The following is a 26304-nucleotide window of genomic DNA, read 5'->3' on the forward strand; positions in this document are numbered from 1 at the left end:
TATGTAAATATGAAGTGAATTGAGTTCAATTTCAACTATAAATAAAGTTAATTCTGCTTCAATTAGACATCTTAATTTCAAAATTATAAATAAAATGCACATTCGAACCATTTGAAAATTATAGAGTTAATTCCAATATCTGGTACCTTCACCATAGTCAGGTTGAAAATTTTAAATAAACAACTAAAATAACTTTTTTATAAAGTTCATGAGGTTGATGGCAGCATAGGAATTGAGGATACAGTACCACTTATTAAGTAAATAAAAGTTCAAAGGAACTAAACAAAGATTTATTCATTGAACTTGTCTCACTCAACACCATCACCTTAACCAAAATAAGCACCCAAAAAACTTTTATGTTATACCATAAATATAACGTATCACATTGAAATATTTTGGACAGATTGACAAACTTGAGGGGCATCTTAGCAATTATTTGTAGGAACAACATTGTAGTTCAATGCTGCTGCTGTTGTTGCGGATAATCATCGGGGTCTGTAAAGCGCATTGGCCATCAACATGCCTCAAAAGTCAGTCCTATGTATTAACAGTACAACGTCTGATGTAGCGGATCCACTCACCAAAATGGTTTTCAATTTCATAGGCTACTTACTAATGTCCTTGAAAACGCATGGATAATCAAAGTTCAGGCGAAGCACCACCCACATCCGTGATGAGCGGAGGGACAAAATTGTAACCTTCGAGAGTCTGCTCAAAGATGTGACCCACTTTTACCAACTTTTCCTGCAACAACAAGGTCATGGGAAAAAGTGATGCCTTTGATTTTCAGCAGATTTCGACTATTCCAGTTTTCAAATGCTAGGATAGAAAGCAGTAATAATAATAATAATAATGATGACGACAATGATAGAAGTTGACTGTAAACTAAACAAATGTTAAGGTGCATGCTTGCCTGTGTATATTTTGGTGTTTCCTCTAACACAATGCTACAAGCTCTTTTCCTAAATTAAATATTTTCTCACTGAAATTGCAACAATTCTAGCTACCCAACATTGATTAGCTCGCACCAAGTGATCCATGTCTCCAAATTATAGATTACGCTCGAAGAAGCCATTTCATAAGTATTTGTGCTTGGCAAACTTCGCCGGCAATTTGCACCACTAAATAGTTTAGGGGAAATTTGCAAAATGAAGAATAACAAGTTAATTAAAAAATGAGCAGCATACCTCATCAAATGCCGCACCAGGAAGGCCAACAGGAAGGCCAACAGCTCCCCCTTCAACAAATCCACATGGCAAAACCAAAGCAGGTAAGCCCGCCAAGTTAACATTCACCTGTATATGGATATGGAATCTCAAAATGGGACAAGGGCAAATATATTATTTCAACTATTCTACCACCTTTGAAGAAGTTAAATGGAATTGCTTGCAATAAAGAAGGAAAAAAAAAATGACACAACAAATAAGTGAGGCCAGAACAATGCAGGGAAAGCCACAACCTTAACTATATATATTCTTAACCGGCCAAACATTCACGATACTAGATCAAAGCAGTGGAGCAATGACTTAAATAAGATAATTGCAGCACCTAAATGTTCTTACCGTCATAATATCTCCGGCATACATTGCCGATGGGTCATTTTTCTTCTCACTTGCAAACATCATAATCAACTTTGTAATTCAATGTTTACCGTTAATGACCATCCATACATGAGTCATAACACCCCTCGCACTATCATGCAAAGAAGGAACAGAAAATAGATTAGACAAACAAGTAAAATAAGAAAAACAGCAATTCAACTAGCATACCAATCTTATATGCAGCGGACGGAGCTGCAGGTGAAATCAGGATGTCATTTTCATCCAATGCTGCCTTAAAGCCTTTCCGAATTATGGTCCTTACCTAAAACACTTATATAATCATGAATGTTTTTCTTTAATAGCAATGCTCCTAAAAGAATCACGTGTTTCAGCATATGACAAGTAAAATGGTAAAATTAACATACACATTCAAAATTATATATAAGGTTAATTACATATTTGGTACCCTTACTACAGTCAAATGTTAAATTGGGCACCTTAAGTTCAAAATATCCAACAATGGACTCCAATTTTGAGTCTGTTTACCAGATTGGACATACAACTAACTATATTAGCTGAAAAATGTGTAACATATGTTATCACATGGCTCTGATATTAAGGACACATCACATTTTCCAGAACTCAGTTAGTAGAATGTATAATCTGGTAATAAGAAACAAAGTTTGAGTAACATATTGCACATTTTAGACTTAAGGTACCAAATAGAACATTTGACCATAGTTGGGTACCAGATATGTGATTAACCCTTATAAATAAATTGTGTGACCAAAAAAATCACTTACACAGGAATACCAATGGAAAACCAAGAGATTGTTAGAGACTATAAATTAACTTTGTGATCTAAAATATCAATACTTTAATTGCTGAAAGCAAATAATTACTTGAATAAAAAATTTAATTTAAACATCAAAAAGTTGTTTTGTGCATCTATAACAGCTATTAAGAATTCTAGTGGCTGAGAAATTGGTTCGAAAAGGGTGTGAGGCGTATTTGGCCTAAGTCAGTGTTTCAGTTTCTGGGGACTCTTCTGTCAAGCATATTAGTACAGTGAGGGAATTTCTAGATGTCTTTCTTGAGGAGCTACCGGGTTTACCTTCGAATCGAAAAGTTAAGTTCGGCATTGAGCTTCTACTAGGTACAGTTCCGGTGTCTATCGCTCCCTACCGAATGTCACCGAAGGAGCGTATAGAGCTTAAGGCTCAACTTCAAGAGCTTCTGGACCGTGGTTTCATCCGTCCTAGTGTGTCTCCGTGGGGGGCACCGGTTTTGTTTGTAAATAAAAAGTATAGTACCATGAGGATGTGTATCAACTACCGACAGTTGAATAAACTAACTGTGAAGAATAAGTATCCACTTTCGAGGATCGATGACTTGTTTGATCAGTTTTGAGAGACTTTAGTGTTTTTAAAAATAGATCATCGATCTGGGTATCATCAACTTAGAGTTAAGGAAGTGGATGTTCATAAGATGACATTAGGACTCGTTATGGGCACTACGAGTTCCTAGTTATGCCTTTTGGTTTGACGAATGCTCCGGCTGCATTTATGGATTTGATGAACAGAGTGTTTCAGCTGTATCTGGATCAATTTGTCGTGGTCTTTATTGACGATATTCTGGTTTACTCTAAGACTGAGGATGAGCACGATGAGCATTTTTCCAAAACATGTCTGAATTATTCATGCAACTATATTATTCATTGCAAATGTCTGAATTACCAAGCTTAGAGCTTTGTGGTTAGTACTTTGGATGATTAAATAGCTATTATTTTTAAAAAAATCATCAATGCAATTAATTGTTCTCATTTCATGATTTTATTTTTAACATTAGTTCTAATTGTCTTCATGGCTGCAGATGTGTTTTGCTCAAATGGAAAGCACTAGAAGTTTTATCCGATCCAAGGAGTTCACGCAGCATTTGGCATTTCATTCGTACTTCTTCAATGAAGGATGCTCAAATTCTAAGTGTGATTTGGTTTAAGTGTTGCTTTGTTTAAGATCTGTTTGGGTTTGTATGATTTAGATTCACTATTACTTGGGGATTCATCTATGATTTGTACGAGTTTGTAAGATTTAATTTTCAATATTATTTTGGGTCAGAAAATTAATAATTTTTTGAATTATTTCTAATCTAAATTATTTGCTATTTAAATCATTTCCGCAGTACTAATTAATTATTTAAATTATTGTTTTAGGGTGTGTCGAAACCGCTTTTTTGAAAACAAAAATTTTAGTTATCGACTTAAAAACAAAACTGGAGTCACCACCGATCCTTTTTTAAAGTGTGATCGGCCCACCTTAAAAATAATTTTGGTCTGCGAAATTTGAGAAAACAGGTTCGGGAGTCAGTTACGTACGAGGAAGGATTAGCACCCTCGTAACGCCCAAAATTGGTACCAAATTGATTTTTTAAATGCCTTGGTGTCGAAAATTTGAAAAGATTTTAAAAGGAAATTTTTTATTTTATGAATGGATTAAAATAATAAGACAATCCTTATTTCAAAGAAATAAAACACCACACCCAGTAAGTTAGGGCACAATGTTTTTAAATCTTCAAAATACCCGAATATTGCCTTTTGCTTTTGAAAATTCTTATTTCGAGAAGAAAATGTCATGACCAGTAAGTTAGGACCCAACATTTTGAATTCCCGAGAATAAGCTTTTTATTTAAAATTTGCGAATTTATTGCAAAACAAATACTGGGCTCTCTAAATTCATCAAAAAATAATCGCAATCCAGTAAGTTAGGATACAATTATTTTCTCGAGAATCATGAATGCCAAATATTTGGGAATTTATGAAATAAGATGATTTAAATACTTTGAGAACCAAAATATGTGCTTTCTAAAAGGCGTGTTAAAAGGTTAATGTACAACATGAAACAAATACCTTAATTTAAAATATATATGTACATGCATTTACAAAATAAAATGTATAAGTATATATATACACAGTAAATCATGAAGATTAGCATACGTATATATTCAAATACATATATATATGTATAATATGTATAAAATAAGGAATATAGAACAATCAAAAATGTTTGTGATAAGTATAGAATATAAAACATATATATATATATATATGTTTATAAAATGAAAAAAATTATTAAGAAATGATGAAAACGTATATATATGTATATAGAAATTAAGACATAAAATGAAAAAAATATATAAAATGCATGCAAGTATACATATATTACATAAAATGCATTATATGTATATATTATAAAAACTATGCGATTAAAAAAGCATATATAAAATAATAATAATAATAATAATAATGCGTGTATGAAGATAGAAATAATGATAATAACAGTAATAGTAAATAGTATAATAATAAATAATGGTATATAAAAAAAAGGAAAAAAATAGCTAAAAAGGGACTAAATTGAACTTAAAAACAAAAAATTGGGTAGATTCGAAAATAAATAAAAAAGGACGAACTTGACCACGCGAACAGCTATAGGGGACTAAAATGGAGATTAATCCTACCCTCCAAAACGCTGCGTAGCAAGGGACCAAGTTGAAACAGAATTGGAATTCGCGGCTAATTTTAAAAAACAAAATGGATTTGATTGGAGCGCATCGCAAAAAGGAGGGACTAATAGCGAAAATAGACCATCTAAGGTCGGGACGCGCGGACCCTGCCTGCGGGTCGGGTCGACGCGCGGATCTGATCCCCTAAACTGCGCCGTTTTGCAGATGTTTTAAAATCCAAAATTCCCCTTAAAAATTTATTTTGCTTTTTGTCAATTTTAAAAAAAAACCAAACTGACCCTAGCCTTCTCTGCTAGGGTTCTTGCTCTTCCTATTACCGCCGCCGCCGTTAGGCAGTCCTTTGGCCTCCAACGACGTCCCGGCCTCCGATTGCGACGGAGGGGGGACACCACGACGATGAATCCGGCGGAAGAGGTAAGTTTCCTTTCCCCTCTTTTATATTTTAAGCGAAATAAATAAAAATAAAACAAAAAAAACAGATATATAAAAAAACTTTGAATGATGAACACCGAGTAAAACGAAAAAATCACCCTTTTTATTTTTTTGATTTTTCTCTTCTCCGTATTTTCGTTCCTCTTTTACCCTCAATATCCCCCCTTTACAGATTTGATAACGGTCCTTTTATAGCCGAAAGAAAATAAAAAATAAAAAAATCTATTTCCCCAACAATATTTGTTGCGTTTGTGTGCCTCCTTTTTTGCAGGTTCGGTGGCGAAGAGGGCGTATGTATGTGGAGGCGCAAATCGCGCGGAGGGAGGATTGTGGCCCCGAGTCGCACGGCGGCTAGAGTTGCTAGGCTGCGGCGCTAGGAGTTCTGCTGAAGGTTTTAGGGTTTTTGTTTTTTAGTTTTGGGCTGATTTGGTTATTGGGTAGTGTATTGGGTCAATTGGGCTGTTAATTTGGTTTTTTAGTGGGCCGGACAATTTGGGCTTGTACAGGGTGTATATGAATGAAATTTTTGGAAGCCACCTATTTTCTTTAATGCTAAATGCTTTTCTATTGCACTTGTTTGCTTTGCATATATTTATTTGACAAGTTTAAGTATAAATATTTATATGAAATAAAACATGATAAACAGATAGAATTTGATATAAAAGAGTCACGGAAATATGAGTTTAAATTTCAACTATACATAAAGTTAATTCCAATATTTGGTCCCTTGCTAGAGTGAAATCTTAATTTCAAAATTATAAATAAAATGCATGGTCCAATTAACATACACAACCATTGAAATTTATAAATAAACTTAATTTCAAAATATCCAATAAGGTATTTGCAAATTGCAGTCACTTATGTCTATTTAAATTTATTTCATTATATTATATGAATAACATTCGGTTTTAATATTTTAAAAAATTAATTAATTACTTATATGACATACACGTGGACTTTCACATGGATATCAGATCAATAAGTTAACATTCGGTAACTTTTCCCACGTATATATTGTCAAAACCACTTGTTAAAACAAAAATTTAGTCTCGACTTAAAAACAAAAATTGGAGTTGCCACCGATCTTTTATTGAGGTGTGATCGGATCACCTTGAAAATGATTTTGGTCTACAAAATTCGAGAAAACAGGCTCGGGAGTCGGTTACGCACGAGGAAGAATTAACACCCTCATAACACCAAAAAATTGGTACCCAATCGATTTTGATGTCTTTAAGTCGAATGTCGGAAAAAAGATTAAAAGCGATTCTCCTTTTTTAAAAAATCTTTATTGAAATTTATCATTTCGAAAACCATAAAATTTTGTCATCTTGCTTCAATAAGGAAATCAAAACCCAATAAGTTAGGGTACGATTCTTTGAAGTTCTGATGACAATACGTGAGTTTGCCTTTATTAAAAACTTTGTCTCAAGATAACAAAGTGTCATATCCAATGAGTTAGAACATAACGTTTTGAATTCTCGAAATAAGTTTTGATTTGAAATTCTTATGTTTGAATTGAAAAAGGGTACTCGCTTACCCAAATTCAAAGAGGAAAATTGAAGCCCAATAAGTTAGGGTACAATCCTTTCGAGAATTTGAAACTTCAAGTATTTTTGAAAAATTATAAAAAACGATTTCGATATTTTAATAAAATGCAATTTTTAAACAAACAAAATATGATGAGATAATAATGTAGAACGCGAAGTGAGAATTCGTGAACTAAAATATGCACTAATGAATGACAAAGCATCGATAAATACGAGCAAACAATACAATATACATAAGAATAATAATCCCACATCATATATTGTGTGAATACTAAAACCAACCCTCAAAAGCTAATAAATTAAAATCAATTTTGAAAGAAAAGCTAAACAAATTATCATAAATATAATATAACGAGCTTAAAAACAATTCATGAGAGCGGAAATTTCAAATCATCAACAATATGAAATATTTAAAACAAACGGTAAGTAGGATAATTTGAAATAAATCAAAGATGAAGAAAATTACGAATAAATGATAGAACATAGTATATTATTCAAATAAATGGCATATATAAAATGGAGAATTTAATATTTATATAATAGTATAATAATATGAATATAATGAAAATGAAAATGATTTAAAAAAATATTATACTGAAAATGAGCTTTAAATAACTAATATAAATTGATTTAAAGTAAATAGTATAGAATGATTTTAAAATAATTATTATATAAAACAACTTGAAATAAAACTATACACAAAGTAATTTTAAAATAATTATATATATATATATATATATGAACAATAAATGGAAATATAAACGAATATGATAGTAATCTATAATACTAAAAATAACAGTAATATAATACAATAACAATAATAATATTAACAAACTAATAGTAAACTTGATTACTAAAACAAATACAAAGGATTAAATTATAATCAAAACAGAATTGAAAAAAAAAGAAAATAAATTAAAACAAAGGGCGAATTTGAAAAATTCGCGTAACATGGAGGGCCAATTAGGAAATATTCCAAACCCTCCAAAACGTAGCGCTCCGAGCATGGGAAAAATTGAAATAAACGATGATAAAAATGCCGCATTTAAGAAATATGAAAGAATCAATTTAAGCATGTTACAAAGGCGGAGGACCAATCGTGCAAATAAGCCATTGAGCCTTGACATAAAGTCCAAACGGTGCCATTTTGCTTATGTCATTAGAAACAAAAAGTTTCCTAAAACACTTCTACTTCATTTCTTTCTTTTTTTTTTTTTTTGTAAAAAAAAGGAAGCAGAAAGGGGGGTTCTTTGCTAGGGTTTCAACCCTAGCACCTTCTTGCCGCCGTCGCCGTGCCAACCACGGAGCCACCGCGTACGGCGCTCGAAACCAGGTAAACGCCCTTTCTTTCTTTATATTTTAATATATATATATATGAAACAAAGATCAGAAAAAAAATGAAGAAAATTCGAAAAAAGTAAAAGCAAATCACCCTTAAATTGCTATCTCTCTCTTTTTTTTCAATAGTTTTCGACACAATATTCCTCACACCAATTTTGTATCCATTTTCTCCCCCTTTTACCGATTGAAAATCGACCTTTTATTCCCCCAAAATAACAGACCAAAAAGAACTCTCCAAAAACCCCCTTGCATTTGTTGTAATTTTCCCCTTTTATCTTCTGTTACCCCATTTTCCTTGCTTTTGCTGCAGTTTGTGATCCGTTTCAGGGACACTGGAGGAGACGTGCACGACGTGCGTGGAAAGTGACAGCCACTGGCACACGCGCGAAACTGCTACTAGGGTTTCCCGATCCTTCCTCTGCTATTGGTTTCGGGCTACTGTTTGGGCTCATTTGGGTTTAGTCTAGGCTTGGGTTAATTGGCCTATTACGTATATTTTATTTCTTTTTTTTTTTTTGTCATTTTATTTGACAAGTTGTTACATACATAGTCAATTATAAGCAGGAAAAAAAACTCAAACTGCCATTTCTCAGTCATTCCTCAAATTAATAGTATTGTTGGAGTATTAAATTGATAGAATTTAGATTAAATTTGCTGCTTAGAATTAGAGCTTATTTGATAGAATGTATAAGTGTTAAGGACTAAATATATTATTATACCAAGTAAAAAAAGCTCACCCCACCATTTCCATTAAATTTTTAACTAGTGAGAGGGCAAGTGACCAAATCAAAATGAGTGATAAAATTGAAAATTTTTATAATTTAATAATCAAAATAAAATATACTAATAATTGGGTGACTGATTATATAATTATCATTCCTGTACATAAAATCTATTTATAAAGTAGGCTTCCTTTTAAGTTTTTATTTTTTATTGTAAAATCTTTTTTATTGAATGTAATACAAAATTTATATAACAATTAATTTGTTGTTTAAAATAAATATAAAAATTAATATGTGCTTACATTATAATTGTTATTAAAATATATAAATAATTTATCAATATGTTTTTATTAATTTCTTTAATTGTCATTTTCTTTGTATCTTCTGTATTCGTTTTGTGCAATACAAAATACATTACAAATTAATAACGTGTTCAGTCTCATTTTTTTATGTAATATTGGTCAAATATCACTTTTGGTCCCTCTACTTGACACATGTTCAGTCTTTTTGCATTTTACAGAAAATTGGACAAATATTGCTTTTAGTACCTCTACTAGGCCTAAAATTACTTGAATTTCTACAATAATTTTGGTACTGTTTTTAATAATGCTTAGTCCAAATAGTTAATATTAATGATTACTCTAGAAACTTTTTGAAATAAATTTACAAAATATTATAAACAAAATTGAAATTTGAAGAAATCATGAGTGGTAACTATTTCTTAATTAGCAAAAGTAAAATAGTTTGTTAGTATTGAGGACTAAATGTGTTATTATACCAATTAAAAATGGCCACCTCATTACTTGGATTAATCATTTAATGAAAATGATTAAACAAGAAAAGATCTAAAACGTTAGAGATGAAATTGAACTTTTTTATAATTTGGTGACCAAAATATGTGAATGACTAATTCTATAGTTTACCCTTTAATTTAATTTTTTCTCTCAATAGTTCCTTAGATGACATTACATATATAATAATATTTTTATAGTTTTGTAGTAATTCAAAATGAATCTAGACATCTATTTCTTCTAATTCATTTGAATCTAGACAACAATTTGTTTAAGTTCATTCTAGACGTGCATTTTATTAAACTTTAAAATTTTGAAATTATTAATATTTTTAAGTAAACTATAAAAATAGTCATACAACTACGCTTTTAATTCTATTTTGGTCACCCATATATTAATATTTTTTAAATTACTCAACTTTTTAGCAATTGAAATTTGAAAAAGAAGAAGAAGAAATCATGAGTGGTAACTATTTCTTAATAGTTTGTTACAATATTAAAAAATGATTGATATGAAAGAGACTTTCAATTAACCAAACCACAAGGCTTTATTAAATATGAATTGCAATGCCTTCAACCATCTACACCCTTCTTTTCTTTCTTTACTTCCTACCACTTTCTACCCATCTCTTTTTCACTCTTTCCTTTCTTCTTTCTTTTCTTCATCCTCTACCTTTCATTCATTCCTATCATCTCCTTCATCTTTTTCATTTCTCACAACCACACTAATTAATCGAGATGAAGAACGAGAATGAGAGTGCAAGTGTGAGTGAGAATGAGAATGAGAGTGAAAGTGTGAGTGAGAATAAGAACGAGAGTGAGAATGAGATTGAGAATGAGAGTGTGAGTGAGAGTGAAAGTGAGAATGAGAGTGTGAGAAAGAGAGTGAAAGCGAGAATGAGAGTGTGAGCGAGAATGAGAATGAGAATGAGAGTCACGACAAGTCGGTGCAACAGATTCAGCATCCTTTTCATCGACAACATCCCTTGGTGTTAGTGGCAGAGCAAAGCAATGAAGGTCTCAAAGCTCACTGCGATGGATGTGGGGAACTGCTTTCAGCTTCATGCTTCACTTGTATTCATTGCAATTATCACCTTCACAAGCAATGTGCAGAGGCACCCCTTGAGATTGCTGATCACCCTCTCCATCCCAAGCACTTAATAGATGATGGTCTTTTTCTTCGAGAAAGGCCACATCCTAGTGATGACCGGGTATATGGTTGTGCATTATGCAAGGAAAAACGTAACATGTTTTTTTATCACTGTCGTAATTGGTGGTGTAATTTTTCCATTGACATCAAATGTGCTCAATTATCCTCTTCATTTAAGTTTAGCCAACTGTCCAAACATGACATCCACCAACATCCATTGACCTTCATAGAAAGTCCCATGGCCATAGATGTATTCAAAAAATTCAGCTGCTCATGGTGTCATGAACCATTGACAAATTTTGTTTCTTTTTGTTCCGAGTGTCCAATTTTATTTATCCTTCATAAGAAATGTCTTGATGAGTTACCTACTAAAATTAATCACCCTTCCTATCACATACACCCTATTTTTCTTAACCATAGTTATAGTGGTTATTTTTGCAACCTATGCGAAAAGCAGCATTCTGGACCTTTTTATGGTTGTACTCTTTGCCATTTTAACATCAATATTGGATGTGTTCTTCCAATGTCCATTGCTGAAGGTAAAAGCCGCCATCAACACCCATTCACATTATTCCGAAGGCGAGGTTCATTCATTTGTGAGGCATGTGGCATTGAGGGAAATTCTATTTCTTATATATGTTCCACATGCAACGTCATGGTCCATAAGAAATGCACTTCACTCCCACGTATTATCAAATTTTCTCGACATAATCACTGCATTTTTCACAAATATTTCTTGAAGATCTTACAATGCAACATTGCAAAATTTGTTTCAATGAAGTAAAACTAGATAGTGGGAGTTACTTTTGTAAGAAGCCAGGTTGCAATTACGTTGTCCATGTGAATTGTGTCTTAGAGGATGAAAGGTTGTACGAGGTAATTGAGGAAGAAAAGCAATGTAAGGAGCTTGAAGAAAAATCTATGTAGTCTTCCATCATTCGTGTTATTGAGGTGACTGAATCTGGAGAAGCTACAAAGATTAAACATTTCAGTCATCAACATTGCTTGGTGTTAGCAGACAAGATGGAGGAGGAAATTGATAGAAAATGTGATGGGTGCATGCTATCTATCTCAACTTTCTTCTATTATTGTTCAGAATGCCCCTTTTTTCTTCATAAGACTTGTGTCGAATTGCCACGAATCAAGCAACATTGGTTTCGTCAAAGCAATGCCATCCTCAATTTCAAAGGCTTCCTGGAATGTAACTTTTGCTGTCGACCTTGTAGTGGTTTTTTCTACGATATTGAAGAATATTTGCGCATGTGCTTAATGTGTGCTAAAATTACTGATATCATTGAATGTAAAGGACAGCAACACTTTCTCTTTTTTTATTTCAAATGCAAAGAGAAATGTAATGGTTGTGGCATCAGGTGTTGGCATGGTGCATTCAAATGTGGAAAGTGCAGATTTGTTTTGGATTTTGCATGCTTAGCATTACCACATTCAGCTCTTCACAAAATTGATGAACACATGCTAAACCTTACTTATGATGATGATAAAGAGCAAAGTTATTGTGATGTTTGTGAACAAGAAAGAGATCCAACTCTTTGGTATTATTCTTGTTCAATTTGTGATACTTCTGCTCATCCTAAATGTGTTCTTGGACAATTTCCATTTCTCAAGGATGGGATCACATGGGCTTATGCTGATCACTCGCATACTCATCATCTTAAATTTTTTAGAAAGGCTGAGGGCTATCCTGAATGCTCTCGTTGTGGTAAGCTTTGCCAAGAAGAAATTCTCAAGTGTGAAGAGTCTACATGCAACTATATTATCCATTGCAAATGTCGGGATTACCAAGTCAAAAGTTTTGTGGTAAGTACTCTGAATAATTAAAGACTTATTTTTTTAAAAATCATCAATGTTGTTATTATTTCATGATTTTATTTTCATTATTAACTAAGTTCTAATTTTCTTCATGGTTGTGGACATGTTTTTCTCAAATGGAAAGCACCAAAAGATTTATTTGGTCAAAGAAGTTCGCAAGGATTTGATATTTCATTCCTACTTCTACGATAAAAGGATGCTCAAATTCTAAGTGTGATTTGATTTCAATGTTACTTTGTTTAATATTTATTTGGGTTTGTATGGTTTGATTCCAATATTAGTTTGGGATTAATCTATAATTTGTTTGAGTTTGTAAGATTTGAATTCAATATTACTTTGTGATTTGTTGAATTGAAATTATGAATTCTATAGAATGATTGGATTTACATTTAACTTACTATGTGGATAATTGTTTAATTTGGATTAAAAGAGTAATATTTAGATGTAAAAACAAAATTGAAATTTGAAAAGAAGAAGAAGAAATCATGAGTGATAACTATTTCTTAATTAGCAAAAGTAAAATAGTTTGTGCTTACAATATTAAAAAATGATTGATATGAAAGAGAAGATAGTTGGCATCTTTTTTATTACCAACTCAATTTTACATATCTCATCTTCTTTCTACTTTCAATGGCTTCTGGTTGATGTTTCAAACCATCTTAACCATTCTTTTCTTTCTTTACTTGCTACGACTTTGTAGCCAACTCTTTTTCACTCATTCCTTTCTTCTTTGTTTTATTGATCCTCTGCCTTTCATTCATTGCTATCATCTCCTTCATCTTTTTCATTTCTCACAACCACACTAATTAATGGAGATGAAGAACGAGAATGAGAATGAGAGTCACGGCAAGTTGGTGCAACAGATTCAGCATCTTTTTCATGAGCAACATCCCTTGGTGTTAGTAGCAGAGCAAAGCAATGAAGGTCTCAAAGCTCACTGCCATGGATGTGGGGAACTGCTTTCAGCTTCATGCTTCACTTGTATTCATTGCAATTATCACCTTCACAAGCAATGTGCAGATGCACCCCTTGAAATTCCTAATCACCCTCTCCATCCCCAACACCCAACCTTTGGTTTTTTTTCTTTGACAAAAACCATACTTTGATGATGACCTGGTATATGGTTGTGCATTTTGCAAGGAAAAACGTAACATGTTTTTTTATGAATGTCGAAATTGTCGATTTTCCATTGACATCAAATGTGCTCAATTATCTTCTTCATTTAAGTTTAGCCAACTGTCCAAACATGACATCCACAAACATCCATTGACCTTCATAGAAAGTCCCATGGCCATAGATGTACTCAAAAGATTGAACTGCTGCTGCTGTCATGAACCATTGACAGATGCTATATTTTTTTGGTTTCGATTGTCCATCATTCATCATTCACAAGAAATGTCTTGATGAGTTACCCACTAAAATTAATCACCCTTCCCATCACATACACCCTCTTTTCCTTAATTATAGTTATCGCAACCATTTTTGCAACCTATGCCAAGAGGAACATTCTGGACCCTTTTATCGTTGTTCTTTTTGCCATTTTAACATCAACCTTGAATGTGCTTTGTTGAGGTCCATTATTGAAGATAAAAGAAGAAATCAACATCCATTCTCCTTGCTTTGGAAACAAGGTTCATTCATTTGTGATGCATATAATACCGAGGGAAATTATATTTCTTATATATGTTTGAAATGTTACATTGTAGTTCATAAGAAATGCATTTCGCTCCCACGCATTATCAAATTTTCTCGACATGCTCACTGTATTTTTCACAAATATTTTCTTCAAACACAAGAGCTCACAAAGCAAGATTGCAAGATTTGTTTCAAAGAAGTGAGATTAGAGCGTGGAAGTTACTCTTGTGTGAAACAAGGTTGCAATTACATTGTCCATGTGAATTGTGTCTTAGAGTATGATGTTATGTACGAGGTAATTGAGGACGAAAAGCAATGGGAGGAGCTTTACAAAAAATCTATGCAGTCTTCCATCATTTCTGTTATTGAGGTGAATGAAGCTGGGGAAGCTACAAAGATTGAACATTTTAGTCATCAACATTGCTTGGTGTTAGCAGACAAGATGGAGAAGGAAATTGATAGAAAATGTGATGGGTGTAGGCTATCTATCTCAACTCTCTTTTATTATCGTTCGGAATGCCCTTTTTTTCTTCATAAAACTTGTGCTGAATTACCAAAAATCAAGTGTAACGCCATCCTCGATTTCGAAGGCTTCCTGGAATGTGGCCTTTGTAGTCAACATTCTAGTGGCTTCTTTTATAGAATTGGAGAACATCAATTTTGCATAAGGCGTGCTAAAGTTGCTGATATCATTGAATGTGAAGGACAGCAGGACTTTCTCTTTTTTGATCTCAAATGCAAAATTATAAATAAAATGCATGGAACAATTTGAAAATTATAAATAGAGTTAATTCCAATATTTGGTACCTTCACCATAGTCTGGTTGAAGAGTTAGAAGAAGAAGAAATTAAATAAACAACTAAAATAACCTTTTTATAAAGTTCATAATGTCAAGTTTTGTTTATTTTCATGAGCTTGATGGCAGCATAGGAATTGAGGATGCAGTACCACTTATTAAGTGAATAAAAGTTCAAAGGAACTAAGCAAAGATTTATTCACTCAACACCATCACCTTAACGAAAATAAGCACCCAAAAAACTTTTATGTTATAACGTATCACATTCAAATATTTTGGACAGATTGACAAACTTGAGGGGCATCTTAGCAATTACTTGTAGGAACAAAATTATAAATAAAGTTAATTTCAAAATATCCAATAAGGTATTTGCAATCACTTATGTCTATTTAAATTTATTTTATTATATTATATGAATAACATTCGTTTTAACATTTTTAAAAATTAATTAATAATCAAAATAAAATATACTAATAATTGGATGACTGATTATATAATTATCATTCCTATACATAAAATCTATTTATAAAGTAGTCTTCCCTTAAAGTAGACAAAGCAAAGTGATTACTTTAATTTTGTTCTAGAAAAGTGACAACCCTAACATTGGAAGCTTTGAAGTCACTCTTACATATACCTTACTTGCTAGAATTTATGGTAATATTCCTTATTTTTAATAAAATATGTTGGAGGACTAATTCATAAATAAAAATATGTTTATGGAATATGATAATTTTATAATGAGATTTGGAGCTTCATGGGGATACTTTGATGTTCCAATGAAGATTAATGTTGATGTTTTTGCTTTCTTGCAAGCAGTTGGTACACAACTTATGTCTTTGGTGGTTATGTTTTCGAATCAAACTCTTTAAGTATATCATATGTTGAAAAAATTAACTATGAGATAAAAATTAAGACTAAAGCCGCTAAATTTTTCTAAAGAAAATCAATTTAGTTTTATACTTTTTTGCGCCGCTTTCAACATCAAAATATATTTTATTTTATATTGAATGTATTAAAATTTATATATCAAGTAATTAATTTTAAATTTTAAATAAATATAAAAATAATATACTTTTTCATTTTATAAAGCTATTTTTCATTTAAAACCTTTGAAGTTTTTAGTTTTTTTATATTGTAAAATCTTTTTTATTGAATGTAATACAAAATTTATATAACAATTAATTTATTGTTTAAAATAAATATAAAAATTAATATGTGCTTACATTATAATTGTTATTAAAATATATAAATAATTTATCAATATGTTTTTATTAATTTCTTTAATTGTCATTTTCTTTGTATCTTCTGTATTCGTTTTGTGCAATACAAAAATACATTACAAATTAATAACGTGTTCAGTCTCATTTTTTTAATGTAATATTGGTCAAATATCACTTTTGGTCCCTCTACTTGACACATGTTCAGTCTTTTTGCATTTTACAGAAAATTGGACAAATATTGCTTTTAGTCCTCTACTAGGCCTAAAATTACTTGAATTTCTATAATAATTTGGTACTGTTTTTAATAATGCTTAGTCCAAATAGTTAATATTGATGATTACTGTAGAAACTTTTTGAAATAAATTTACAAAATATTATAAACAAAATTGAAATTTGAAGAAATCATGAGTGGTAACTATTTCTTAATTAGCAAAAGTAAAATAGTTTGTTAGAATATTAAAAAATGATTGATATGAAAGAGAAGATAGTTGGCATCTTTTCTATTCCATTTTACCATAACTTTCAATTAACCAAATATGAATTGCAATGCCTTCAACCTTCTACACCATTCTTTTCTTTGTACCCATCTCTTTTTCACTCTTTCCTTTCTTCTTTCTTTTCTTCATCCTCCGCCTTTCTTTCATTCCTATCATCTCCTTCATCTTTTTCATTTCTCACAACCACACTAATTAATCGAGATGAAGAACCAGAATGAGAGTGCAAGTCACGACAAGTCGGTGCAACAGATTCAGCATCCTTTTCATCGGGCAACATCCCTTGGTGTTAGTGGCAGAGCAAAGCAATGAAGGTCTCAAAGCCCACTGCGATGGATGTGGGGAACTGCTTTCAGCTCCATGCTTCACTTGTATTCATTGCAATTATCACCTTCACAAGCAATGTGCAGAGGCACCCCTTTACCTCCATAATCACCCTCTCCATTCCAAGCACTCAGGTGCAGGTCTTTTTCTTCGACGAGGGCCATATCCTAGGGATCTCAAGGTATATGGTTGTGCATTATGCAAGGAAAAATGTAACATGTTTTTTTATCTATGTCGGGAGTGTTATTTTTCCATTGACATCAAATGTGCTCAATTATCTTCTTCATTTAAGTTTAGCCAACTGTCCAAACATGACATCCACGAACATCCATTGACCTTCATAGAAAGTCCCATGGCCATAGATGTATTCAAAAGATTCAGTTGCTCCTGGTGTCATGAACCATTGACAGATGCTACATATTTTTGTTCTACTTGTCCATCATTCATCATTCACAAGAAATGCCTTGATGAGTTACCCACTGAAATCAATCACCCTTCCCACCACATACACCCTCTTTTCCTTCATTCTAGTGATCGCAACCATTTTTGCAACCTATGCCAAAAGGAACATTCTGGAGCTTTTTATGGCTGTTCTCTTTGTCATTTTAACATCAATCTTGAATGTGCTTTGCTGAGGTCCATTGTTGAAGACAAAAGCCGTCATCAGCACCCACTCACCTTATTTTGGAGACAAGACTCATTCATTTGTGATGCATATGGCACTGAAGGAAATTACATTTCTTACATATGTTCTACATGTTGCACCATAGTCCATAAGAAATGCATTTCACTCCCACGCATTATCAAATTTTCTCGACATGATCACTGCATTTTTCACAAACATTTTCTTCAAACACGAGAGCTTACAAGGAAAGATTGCAAGATTTGTTTCAATGAAGTAAAACTAGATCGTGGGAGTTACTCTTGTAGGAGGCCAGGTTGCAATTACGTTGTCCATGTGAATTGTGTCTTAGAGGATGCAAGGTTGTACAAGGTAATTGAGGACGAAAAGCAATGTGAGGAGCTTGAAGAAAAATCTATGCAGTCTTCCATCATTCGTATTATTGAGGTGAATGAAGCTGGGGAAGCTACAAAGATTGAGCATTTTAGTCATCGACATTGCTTGGTGTTAGCAGACAAGTTGGAGGAGGAAATTGATAGAAAATGTGATCGGTGCATGCTACCTATCTCAAATATTTTCTATTATTGTTCAGAATGCCCTTTTTTTCTTCATAAAACCTGTGCTGAATTGCCAATAATCAAGCAACATTGGTTTCATCAAAGCAATGCCTACCTCAATTCCGACAGCTTCAAGAAATGTTACTTTTGCAGTCAATATTCTAGTGGTTTCTTCTATAGAATTAGAGGATATATGGACATGTGCACAAGGTGTGCTGAAGTTGCTGATATCATTGAATGTGAAGGACACCAACACTTTCTCTTTTTTGATTTCAAATGCAAGGAGAAATGTAATGGTTGTGGCGAAAGGTGTCAGTATGGTGCATTCAGATGTGGAAAGTGCAGATTTGCTTTGGATTTTGGATGCTTAACATTACCACATTCAGCTCTTCACAAAATTGATGAACACAAGCTAAAGCTTACTTATCATGATGATAAGGAGCAAAGTTATTGTGATATTTGTGAGCAATATAGAGATCCAAGCTTTTGGTATTATTCTTGTTCAATTTGTGATACTTCTGCTCATCCCAAATGTGTTCTTGGAAATTTTCCATTTCTCAAAGATGGGGTCACAGCTTCTTCTTATTATCACAATCATCATCACAATCTTAAATTTTTTAGGAAGGTCGAGGGCTTCCCTGAATGCTCTCGTTGTGGAAAGTTTTGCCAAGAAGAAATTTTCAAATGTAAAGAGTCTACATGCGACTATATTGTCCATTGCAAATGTCCGGGTTTATACCATTAAAGCTTTATGGTAAGTACTTTAGATGATTAAAGAGCTATTGTTTTCTTTTAAATCATCAATGCAATTAATTTTTTTTATTTCATGATTTTGTTTTCATTATTAACATTAGTTTTAATTGTCTTCATGGATGTGTTTTGCTCAAATGGAAAGCACTAGAGGTTTTATCCGATCCAAAGAGTTCGCAAAGGATTTGACATTTCATTCCTACTTCTTCGATGAAGGATGTTCAAGTTTTAAGTGTGTTTTGATTTAAGTGCTGTTTTGTTTAAAATTTGTTTGAGTTTATATTATTTGAACTCACTATTACTTTGTGATTCATCTATGATATATTTGAGTTTGTAAAATTTGATTTTAGTACTATGTTGTGATTTATTGAATTTGAATTATGAAAATTAATAATTATTTGAATTATTTCTGCAATGTTAATTAGTTATTTAAACTATTGTTTTACCCCATATATAATGAAACTTTTGAAGCCACCAATTTGACTTCATGCTACATGCTTTTCTACTGCACTTGTTTATTTGACAAATATAATTATATGAAGTTTTGAATACAATAATATAAAAGAAGTTACGAAAATTAATTATGTAAATATGAAGCTGAAGTGAGTTCAATCTCAACTATAAATAAAGTTAATTCCTGCTTCAATTAGACATCTTAATTTCAAAATTATAAATAAAATGCATGGTACAATTCACATTCAGAACCATTTGAAAATTATAGAGTTAATTCCAATATCCGGCACCTTCACCATAGTCAGGTTGAAAAATTTAAATAAACAACTAAAATAACTTTTTTATAAAGTTCATGAGCTTGATGGCAGCATAGGAATTGAGGATACAGTACCACTTCTTAAGTAAATAAAAGCTCAAAGGAACTAAACAAAGATTTATTCATTGAATAACAAGAGTGTTTCCTTAAACTTGTCTCACTCAACACCATCACCTAAACGAAAATAAGCACCCAAAAAACTTTTATGTTATACAATAAATATAACGTATCACATTGAAATATTTTGGACAGATTGACAAACTTGAGGGGCATCTTAGCAATTATTTGTAGGAACAACATTGTAGTTCAATGCTGCTGCTGTTGTTGCGGATAATCATTGGGGTCTCTAAAGCACATTGGCCATCAGCATGCCTCAAAGGTCAGTCCTATGTATTAACAGCACAACGTCTGATGTAGAGGATCCACTCACCAAAATGGTTTTCAATTTTAAGATTCATTCATTGGCTACTTACTAATGTCCTTGAAAAAGCATGGATAATCAAAGTTCAGGCCGAAGCACCACCCACATCCGTGATGAGCGGAGGGACAAAATTGTAACCTTCAAGAGTCTGCTCAAAGATGTGACCCACTTTTACCAACTTTTCCTGCAGCAACAAGGTCATGGGAAAAAGTGATGCCTCTGATTATCAGCAGATTTCGACTATTCCAGTTTTCGAATGCTAGTATAGAAAGCAGTAATAATAATAATGATGATGACGATGATAGAAGTTGACTCTTAACTGTCAAACAAATATACGTTAAGTTGCATGCTTGCTTGTGTATATTTTGGTGTTTCCTCTAACACATGCCACAAGCTCTTTTCCTAAAATAAATATTCTCACTGAAATTGCAACAATTCTAGCTACCCAACATTGATTAGCTCGCACCAAGTGATCCATGTCTCCAAATTATAGATTACGCTCGAAGAAGCCATTTCATAAGCATTTGTGCTTGGCAAACTTCGCCGGCAATTTGCACCACTAAATAGTTTAGGGGAAATTTGCAAAATGAAGAATAACAAGTTAATTAAAAAATGAGCAGCATACCTCATCAAATGCCGCACCAATGATTTGAAGGCCAACAGGAAGGCCAACAGCTCCCCCTTCAACAAATCCGCATGGCAAAACCAATGCAGGTAAGCCCGCCAAGTTAACATTCACCTGTATATGGATATGGAATCTCAAAATGGGACAAGGGCAAATATATTATTTCAACTATTCTACCACCTTTGAAGCAGTTAAATGGAATTACTTGCAATAAAGAAGACAAAAAATGACACAACAAATAAGTGAGGCCAGAACAATGCAGGGAAAGCCACAACCTTAACTATATATATTCTTAACCAGCCAAACATTCATGATACTAGTTCAAAGCTGTGAAGCAATGACTTATATAAGATAATTGCAGCACCTAAATGTTCTTACCGTCATAATATCTCCGGCATACATTGCCAATGGGTCATTCTTCTTCTCACCTGCAAACATCATAATCAACTTTGTAATTCACTGTTTACCGTTAATGACCATCCATACATGAGTCATAACACCCCTCGCACTATCATGCAAAGAAGGAACAGAAAATAGATTAGACAAACAAGTAAAATAAGAAAAACAGCAATTCAACTAGCATACCAATCTTATATGCAGCGGACGGAGCTGCAGGTGAAATCAGGATGTCATTTTCATCCAATGCTGCCTTGAAGCTTTTCCGAATTATGGTCCTTACCTAAAACACTTATATAATCATGAATGTTTTTCTTTAATAGCAATGCTCCTAAAAGAATCACGTGTTTCAGCATATGACAAGTAAAATGGTAAAATTAACATACACATTCAAAATTATATATAAGGTTAATTACATATTTGGTACCCTTACTACAGTAAAATGTTAAATTGGGCACCTTAAGTTCAAAATATCCAACAATGGACTCAAATTTTGAGTCTGTTTACCAGATTGGACATACAACTAACTATATTAGCTGAAAAATGTGTAACATATGTCATCACATGGCTCTGATATTAAGGACACATCACATTTTCCAGAACTCAGTTAGTAGAATGTATAATCTGGTATTGAGAAACAAAGTTTGAGTAACATATTGCACATTTTAGACTTAAGGTACCAAATAGAACATTTGACCATAGTTGGGTACCAGATATGTAATTAACCCTTATAAATAAATTGCGTGACCAAAAAATCACTTACACAGGAATACCAATGGAAAACCAAGAGATTGTTAGAGACTATAAATTAACTTTGTGATCTAAAATATCAATACTTTAATTGCTGAAAGCAAATAATTACTTGAATAAAAAATTTAATTTAAACATCAAAAAGTTGTTTTGTGCATCTATAACAGCTATTAAGAATTTCAGCAGCTGGACATTTTGACTTTAAGGTGACACATTAGATTTTATGAGAAGGCAACTACAGGTATATTGCTAGCCAATTATGCATCTTCAGATTAGGACCCTGTAAAGGATTCTTTTGGTTAAGTGAGGAAACGTTACAAATCAGTAAAATGGAGTGTCGTAGAGAGATGGAAGAGAAGAAGATCGGAGTAGACTCTAAAAAACAAATACAGTGGTGATGGAAGCAACAGGGGCTGAGAAAAGTGAGAGTTACGGTGGTTGTAAAAAATAATAGCGAGTTGCAAGGAGAGTTTTAGAGTGCTTCAGTTCGCCAAAAGATCAAAATTCCCCTAAATGAAACTTAGGATTTTCTATTTATAGTTCCAAAGTAGTTACCCCAAATAACGGTTATGAAACAAGTGAAATATTTTATTGAACATGGGAGAGATGTGAGTTAATTCACAAGAACGTGTAATGAATTATTGGGTACCGAGAGTGAATGACATCACGTTCATGTTGCTTGTAGTGAGCAATGGGAGAGAAGTTATGAAAATAGTGGATATAATGGTAGTTTAGTGGAAGTTACTCTTACGTAACTCATTTTACCAAGGAGAGAGCTACTTGCAAACTTAAGTGCAAATGCACACTTTGATCAACGAGGAGAGGGAGAGAAAAAAAAAAACTTGCACCCCAAAGAAAGGTTAAGAAGTAGAATTCTTAACAATATATGTATCTAAAGCGTCCAAGTCATGCTCTCCAAGGCATCCTTACAGTGGAGCAAACCTAAGAATTCTGCCAACCTTCTTAAGCTTAGCTCCACAGTCTTCTCAACAAGGAGTGGTCTGAAAGGAAGAATATTTCCTGACACTACTATTGATAGAAGCGTTAACAACCAAGGACGAGTATCTACAGACCCATAAGATAATCAAAGTAAAGATGTATTTACTGTAATAGGAATAACACCTGTTGAGCACGCTTGTAATATGCATCATAATATCCAGCTGAAAGCGCATATGTTCCCATTAATATTCTCATTTTGACCTGCAAAATTGAAATGCATTCATGTCAAAATTCCAGATTGCTATAACTAATATAACACTAAATTTCTCAACAGTGAACTCATAGACAGACCTCTGATCCAAATCCTTTAGCCCTCGATTCTTCATAAAGGGCATTTAGCTCATCAGAAGAAGCTTGATTCCCATATCTGGATTTGTTGAAAATCAAAGAAAACCATGGAATAGTAATTAGTTCCAAACTAGCATTTATCCATCTGCATAATGCATGCTTGAAAATGGAAAAACATTCCATAGCATGTCACCTGACACCATCATATCTTGATAAGTTTGAAGATGATTCTGATGATGCAAGAATATAGTAAGCTGGTAAACCAAGAGAGAATGATGGCAATGAAACCTGCAATAGTTTCAAAAGAATAATGACTGTAAAACCAATATGCGTTGGATTCCACACACACACACACAAGAAAAAAAAAAAAAAAGAAGAAGCCCGTGGCACTTTTAAATTACACCTCTTTCAAAACACATCCTAATTGTTCCAGATGAGTTGCAGCACCCTCTATTGCTGATTTAACTCCAGAATCAACACCAGCATCAACAGTTTCACGGATAAGACCGACCCTTAACCCCTCTAATGGTCTGGATTTCAAAGAACTTGCAGAAGTGAATTGAGAAGTGAAATCAGGCACCTCCTGAAAAGCAATATTCTTACACAATTAGACCATATATTAAAGCAATAAGGCTAAAAATAAATAATGCTAAAATGTCTTCAACTCAAAGTAGACGGAAAGAGCCAAAGTAGAAGTTGCAGTAATCAAAGTCTAAGATTCTATTGCATGGTACAATCATTGATGCGACTAAAAGCCAAGGAGAAGAGAACATATAGGAACTGAATGCAGAATAGGTTAGAAAAGTAAGCAAGAAGGTAAAGAGAAAAATGGAGCTCTTAAATCAGGGTAGCAAAAAGGAAAACAGGAAAGTCACATAAATAAAGGAACCTTCTCATTCAAAAATGATCACACCAATGATGAATCATATCATAAGAAATTTCACTTCAGTAAGGTGATTAAAAGGCACAACTGCTTTAGCTATAGGTGGTAGTACTCAATATAGACTCATTTTCTAAGCAGCTTGACAAATAAAGAACATATGCATGAGGCATAACAATTTATTCTTGGATATGTATATCACTGTCACAATCTTCCAAACAAAGGTATATGGTTAATAAGATATTCTTTGTATTATCAGCACCTAAACAAAGAAAATATCACTGCTAGTTTTAAATTGAAAGAGCACTTAACTCGTTTACTGCTAGTAGCATCAAGTGAATCATGACCAGAAATTGCATGAAGAAGAATCCCGGTGTCAGCAACGGAGGAACCAAAACATCCAATAACATCAAGGGATGACGCATATGCCATAAGTCCAAATCTCGAAACACGTCCATAAGTTGGCTTCAAACCAACTACACCACAAAATGATGCCGGTTGCCTCACACTTCCACCAGTGTCACTCCCAAGTGACACAACACATTGCCTGGCTGATACAGATGCAGCAGAGCCACCCGAAGATCCCCCTGGCACCCGAGAAAGGTCCCATGGGTTCGCTGTCACCTATTCAAACTAATAAATGCATTACTAACAATCAACTGAAGCAAAAGCAGTTATCAAACAGAGTTAAGGCTCTAATTAGCATTGTTGTTGGCACAGCTTTTGACCTCAAAAGCTATTTTTCATAGCAAAAGCAAGTACATATCTTGGCTTCTGTTGTTAACATCATGATTTAACAAACCAAACCCAAAAACTTGGAAAAATGATGTTTTTAGCTTTTGGAAGTTGAGTTTTGGATAAAATAACTTTATTATCCTCTTATCTCTATTTTATTATTTAAAATGTATATCTTCCTTGCATTTCAATTTCAGCAACATCAAATGCTTCTAGATTTTCAAAACCATATTTTTTTCACCACAATTTTTTGGATTCAAGCTATTTTCTAAACTATGCTTTCTCTACACAAACACTAGACTAGCCCTAAATAATCTGAATGGGAATTTAACCAAACCTTAAAAGCAGAAGCTTCAGTAGTACTCCCCATACCAAACTCATCCAAGTTGGTCTTTCCAACAACAATGGCACCCAAGTCCTTCAACCTCTTCACGGCAGTGGCATCGAACGGAGGACGGTAGCCTTCCAGGATGTAAGAGCCACCAGTGGAAGGCATATCAGCCGTACAAATGTTGTCTTTGATAGCGACGAGGACGCCAGCAAGGGGACCCACTTCTTCATTCCTTTTTATCTTGTCGTCAATATCCTGCGCTTGTTTCAGGACCTTGTCAGGGTCGGAGACGTGAAGGAAACAGTTGATATGGGGCTCTGTTTGTTTGAGACGGTCCAGGTAGGAATGTGTCAGTTCCACAGCACTGAGGTGACGGTTGAGCAGCGAGTCACGAATGGAGAGGATTTGTGATTGGTCTGCTGCGAAGGAGGTCTTGGTGACGGGCTGTGCGGAAGAAAGGATGTGAAAGGGGCGGGATTTGGTGCGGCCCCGGAGTGGGAGACGAGAAAGATAACGCGGGGGTTGAAGTGTTGATAGCATTGTTTCAAAGCAAGGAAACGAAAGGACCCAAGATGTATTTTTCATTTTTATTGTGATGACCCCACGTCACCAAACAAAATAGCTGACCACATCGGTAAAAAGAAGACCGTTTTGGAAAAAAGGAGAAAATTTTCCCTTAAGCATTTTAGCAAACAGATTCTATGCGCAATCAACCTATATATCAGTATGACGGACTGAAAAGCGTAAATAGAAACAAAACTTATTAGTGAAAACAATGCAGTTCTCCGAGTGACGAGAGGAGAGAGGAATGGGGGAAAATAACAACAACGGAATTGAGAGAAA

General features: G+C 33.4%; 2 protein-coding genes and 1 long non-coding RNA gene across 4 annotated transcripts; 2 read left to right on the forward strand and 1 right to left on the reverse strand.

Moving 5' to 3' along the window:
- Positions 1–268: 268 nt before the first annotated feature.
- On the reverse strand, positions 269–26304 carry LOC105784726 (glutamyl-tRNA(Gln) amidotransferase subunit A, chloroplastic/mitochondrial). 2 transcript variants are annotated; one of them, XM_052631921.1, is made up of 10 exons: positions 25468–26304; positions 24708–25019; positions 23919–24098; positions 23709–23803; positions 23519–23594; positions 23351–23428; positions 21668–21761; positions 21461–21510; positions 21083–21196; positions 269–744 (listed from the first exon to the last, which is right to left on the reverse strand). In XM_052631921.1, the coding sequence occupies exons 1-10, from the start codon at positions 26044–26046 to the stop codon at positions 640–642; spliced, it is 1683 nt and encodes a 560-aa protein (XP_052487881.1). In that variant the 5' UTR covers positions 26047–26304; the 3' UTR covers positions 269–639. The 2 variants fall into 2 exon arrangements, with proteins under 2 accessions (XP_052487881.1, XP_012466114.1); XM_012610660.2 differs by lacking the exon at positions 269–744 and adding an exon at positions 20139–20641 and having other exon boundaries at positions 25468–26297.
- On the forward strand, positions 8084–9030 carry LOC105784721 (uncharacterized). The gene is made up of 2 exons (XR_001130655.2): positions 8084–8372; positions 8691–9030. It is a non-coding gene; the product is annotated as an uncharacterized LOC105784721 (long non-coding RNA).
- On the forward strand, positions 17116–19576 carry LOC105784714 (uncharacterized). Its single transcript, XM_052631920.1, has 2 exons — positions 17116–19271; positions 19413–19576. The coding sequence occupies exon 1, from the start codon at positions 17232–17234 to the stop codon at positions 19260–19262; it is 2031 nt and encodes a 676-aa protein (XP_052487880.1). The 5' UTR covers positions 17116–17231; the 3' UTR covers positions 19263–19271; positions 19413–19576.

Source organism: Gossypium raimondii, chromosome 6 (genome assembly GCF_025698545.1).
Source record: "Gossypium raimondii isolate GPD5lz chromosome 6, ASM2569854v1, whole genome shotgun sequence".
In the NCBI taxonomy this organism is placed as follows: domain Eukaryota; kingdom Viridiplantae; phylum Streptophyta; class Magnoliopsida; order Malvales; family Malvaceae; genus Gossypium; species Gossypium raimondii.

Coding starts and splice junctions, on each gene's coding strand:
- LOC105784714 (XM_052631920.1), top strand. CDS start 17,232: ATGAGAGTGCAAGTCACGACAAGTCGGTGCAACAGATTCAGCATCCTT.
- LOC105784726 (XM_052631921.1), bottom strand. CDS start 26,046: ATGAAAAATACATCTTGGGTCCTTTCGTTTCCTTGCTTTGAAACAATG. Junction 24,099..24,707: donor ATGCTACTAGCAGTAAACGA/GTTAAGTGCTCT, acceptor ATTGCTTTTCAG/GAGGTGCCTGATTTCACTTC. Junction 21,511..21,667: donor GTCCGCTGCATATAAGATTG/GTATGCTAGTTG, acceptor TGATGTTTGCAG/GTGAGAAGAAGAATGACCCA.